The sequence below is a fragment of the Platalea leucorodia genome, assembly GCF_965183815.1.
Source record: "Platalea leucorodia genome assembly, chromosome: 22".
NCBI classification, from domain to species: domain Eukaryota; kingdom Metazoa; phylum Chordata; class Aves; order Pelecaniformes; family Threskiornithidae; genus Platalea; species Platalea leucorodia.
This window is the reverse complement of record NC_138844.1, coordinates 6,000,885-6,004,964: the sequence shown is the minus strand read 5'-3', so window position 1 is coordinate 6,004,964 and position 4,080 is coordinate 6,000,885. Positions and strand designations below refer to the sequence as shown.

General features: G+C 71.0%; 1 protein-coding gene across 1 annotated transcript; it reads right to left on the bottom strand.

Annotated features, from left to right (window-relative positions):
* Positions 1-489: 489 nt before the first annotated feature.
* Positions 490-2,278, bottom strand: CSF3 (colony stimulating factor 3; the record flags this gene model as incomplete). The annotated part of the gene is made up of 5 exons (XM_082332194.1): positions 490-660; positions 882-1,028; positions 1,182-1,289; positions 1,715-1,881; positions 2,263-2,278. 5 exons carry the CDS (start codon positions 2,276-2,278, stop codon positions 490-492), a joined length of 609 nt encoding a protein of 202 aa, XP_082188320.1.
* Positions 2,279-4,080: the final 1,802 nt, after the last annotated feature.

The window sequence follows — 4,080 nt, the reverse complement described above, 5'->3', positions numbered from 1 at the left end:
ATAAATATTAATTAATGTAACTATGCCTAATAGAACTAAGACCTGTCAGATCTGTCCCTGCAGGCTGCAGCCCGGGCAGGGAGACGCTGCTCTGAAGCATCTTCATCCACGGATGAAGACGGTCTCCCCTTGGCCGGGTGGGATGCCGCAGGGGTACCCGCAGCGCCCTGTGCGAGCCGCGGGGAAACCGAGGCACAGGCGGTGCCCGCGGCAGCCGCGGGGGCTCAGCCCAGCTCCCGAACCTCGTAGCAGAGATACGCTTTTGTTTAAATATTAAACAAGGGTGATGCCGCGCACAGACACCCGTGCACGGATGCCACCGCAGGGCCGGCCGCCCTGCTCGAGGGCTGATGGGCAGGGGAGCATCCCCAGCCAGATAAATATTAAATAGCGATAAATATTAAATAAGCGGAAAAGCCGGGCACCCCCGGGGAAGGTCGCTCAGGCTGGGACATAAATAAATAGGGTGCGGTGGTGCGGGGCCGGGTGTCAGAGGCGGGCGAGGTGCCGCAGCGCCCGGTACGCCGTCTCCAGGAACCGCTGGAAGTTGGCCAGGATGAAGAAGCCGCCGACCTGGTGGTGGAAGCTGGAGGAGAAGGCGGGGAGGGCGTCCGGGCCCTCCGTGGGGTACGTCACCGTGGCCAGGCCCAGGTCCTCCATCTGCAGCCGGGCAGAGGCAGAGGCATCAGCTCCGGACCCAGAGACGCCTTGGGAGCGCGGCACCATCCTGGTGCTGCCCGTTGAGCGGGTGCGAGCCCGGGGATGCCGAGCCCCGTGTCCCTGCCGTGGCCTCCCCGTCCCCGCCGGCAATGCGGCCCCCGTGTGCCCTCCCCATCTCCCCGGGGATGCAGCCCCGCGCATGCCCCCCCGTCCCCCCTCACCTGCTGCTGGATGTTGGAGGAGAGGTTGGCAGCGTCCAGCTGCAGCGTCTCCACCAGGCTGGCGTCCCCGGGCAGCAGCTCCAGGACGGCGGCGAGGGAGCCGTGGTAGGCGCGGAGCCCGTCGCGGATCTGGCTGAAGCAGGCCTCCTGCGGGCGGGCACGGCGCGGTCAGCGGGGCTCGGCACAGCCCGGCCGCCGCCCCACCGAGCCACGGCGGGCTTCGGGCTGCCCCAAGCAGCGGCGAAGCCGGCAGGGCTGAGACCGGCCAGCTCGTGGCAGGGGTGGGCTGCCCGCACTCACCGCCTGGAAGTTGCGGCTGTGGCACTGCTCCAGCGGCACCTGCGCGATGCCCAGGTCCTGCCGCACCAGCAGCAGCTCTTCCTCCTTGCACAGCTGGAAGGTGTCGCACTGCGGCCGAGAGGGACGAGGTCAGGGCGGCCGGAGGACCCCGCCGCCCCCCGCCACCCCGTCCCTGGGGTGCGGGACCCCCCCACAGCCCAGCCAGGAGCAGGGAGGGGACGGGGTGGACCCGCCGCCCGGTGAGATGGGGACAGGACACGAGCAAAGCGCGGCACGGCTGCCCTGGCCGCTGCGAGCCCCGGGGAGGTCCCCACGCATCCCCGAGGGAGCAGCGGGGCCGTGCGTGGCCACAGCCCCCGCGGGTGCCCCAGGACCCCGGGGCCGAGCAGCGCGGCAGGCGGCCGAGGCGCAGGGGACACTGCTGGCTCCCGGCCTTGAGGTGCTGATAAGGGCGGGGAGGGGAAGGTCACCTTATCTGTGACCCCGCAGCGACCGCGGCCACCGTCCCCCCCGCCGCGGCAGCCGGCACTCACCACCGCACGCTGCAGCGCGGCCACATCCCCCTTGATCTTGCGGGTGAACTCGAGGTTCTTGTGCAGGAAGAGCTGGAAGTCCTGGTCCCCCGAGAGCTCGGCCAGCGGCGCCCCGTGCAGCACCCGCCACGGCGCCCACAGCAGCGCACCCAGCAGCGCCAGCACACCTGCGGGGACAGCGGCTCAGCGCCCGCCCCGGGGACACCCCTGTCCCCAACCCAGCGCCGGGGGCTGGGCTCAGCCACCAGATGCCCCCCCTGGGATGGCGGCACCAACGCAGCCTGGGGAAGGGGCAGAGACCCCCTGAAACGGGGCGAGGGACCGGGTGCTCCCTGCGTCCCACCAGCCCCACGGTGCCGGGGCCGCGGGCTGGGGGCTCTGGGTGTGCAGGTGCAGCGGGTGCAGCGAGTGCTGTGGGTGCAGCGGGTGCTACAGGTAGAGTGGGTTTTATGGGAGCAGTGGGAGCAGTGGTGGAAGCGGGTGCAGTGGTGGAAGCGGGCGCAGTGGGTGCAGCGGGTGCAGCAGGCGCTGGGGCTGCGGGTACTCACGGGTGAAGGAGCACATGGTGCCCGGCTCGGTGTCTCCTCCTCTCTGCAAGTGCGGCCCAGCCCGGCACAGCTCGCTCCTGCCCCGGCTCTGCGCGGCCTCATCGATTAGGGCATTTATAGCGGGCTCCGGGGATTCACACTGATGTGGCAACAGTGACGATTGCCTCATTGTCTTAATCACCAACATGCAAATCCTGGGAGCCGGGTGCTCCCGGCCGCTGCCCACACCTCGCTGCTGCGGGGCTTTCCCGGGGCCAGCGGGCAGCAGTGCCCCTCGGTGCGGTGGCGGGCGCCCAGCGGAGCCCTGGCACCGGGGCGGGTGCCGGGACGGTGCTGGTGGTGGCTTGGTGATTCATTAACCTGCTCGCAGGGCTCCCGCCTCGCCGGCCGGGCAGGGCCCAGCACCGCAGGGTCACTCACGGGTGACCGGGTGAGGGGGACGGTGGCTTTTCACAGCCGGTGTCCCTCCGGGATCGTCGCCATCCCCAGCCCATGTGGACATCGCCCCCGCCAGCTGCCGGAGCCCCTCACCCTGGCATCAGGGCGGGCGCCGGCGGTGTGACCTTCACGGTGGTGGGACCAGCCGGAGGTGGCCAAGGTGAGACCCCGTCCAGGCACCTGCCCAGGGCCACGGCACCTCGGCTCAGCACCCCGAGGCCAGATCCTGCCCCGCTGGGTGCCGTGGGGCCGGGCCGTGCTCAGTGTCCCCATGTGCCAAGCACCCGGCTGCACCGGGGGCCCGATCCCCCCCGCCCCGGCGAGGGGCCGTCCCCGCCTGCCCCTTCGGGGAAGCGGCTGCCAGGGCAGTCCTGGGAGCAGGGCTGGCTGCTCCCGGCTCCGCCGCGGCCCCGTCGCGCTGACGTGGGAATTTTGGCTCGTGCCGGTTCCCGCAAGTACTTCCAGGATGATCTGCTGGGCCGGTGCCAGCTGGGCCGGCTCCTGCCTGGCACGGGCCGGCCGGGGCGCGGGAGGCACCCGCTCGACCCACAGCCCCGGGGCCTGGGGGCATCTGGGCAGGGCGACCCCGGGGCAGCGCTGAGCTGCGGGGGTCTCGCTCTGTGCCACCAACCCCTGGCCTGGGTCCCATCGCTGCCCTCCCGCAGGCAGGGGGATGGGACCCCCGTCCTCGCACACTGCAGACCTCGGTGCGCGCCGGGACGGGCCGCGCACACCCGGCGGGGTACAGCCTGCAGGGTACAGCCGTGGGGTACAGCCGGCAGAGAGCCCCGAGCCCTGGGAGCCGCTCCCGCCTCCAGCTGGGGGAAGGAACCCCCAGCAGCTGCGGCCAATCCGTGAGCACCACCCAGGGCTTCGCCCAGCTCGAGGCAGGTGTTAACTCTGACACCTAATGATGACTTCCCTTCCCAGGACCCGGCAGCACTAAGGGTTCTGCCCTCAGGCTGTGCGAAAGGACCTCGGCAGCGGAGCCTGTTCATGGGAGAAACCTTCCCCCTCGGCTCTGCCTTTGCCCTCCCCGGAGCCGGGGGAGGCCAGGGCCCTTCTGGAGCGGGTGGCCACCGAGGGGGCTTTGCGTGGTGTGCCCGAGCGATCGCCCTGTTCCCCAGAGCGGAGCTGCCGCCTCAGCAGGTCGGTGCTTTCAGGAATCGGGGTGGGGGGGACGTGAATCAGCGCCTGGTGGGGCCCAAAGCCCCCGTCAGCTTTCCAAGGAAGGAAGTGGTGGCCGGACCCGAAACCCTGTGGGTGTTGGGGCGGTGGAGCTGGCCCGGCACAACCCCCCCAGGGCCAGCGCTGCTCGGCCTGGCCCCAGGGACTGTCCCAGCCGCCCGCCCCGCTGCGGTTCTGCCTCGTGGCCACTCT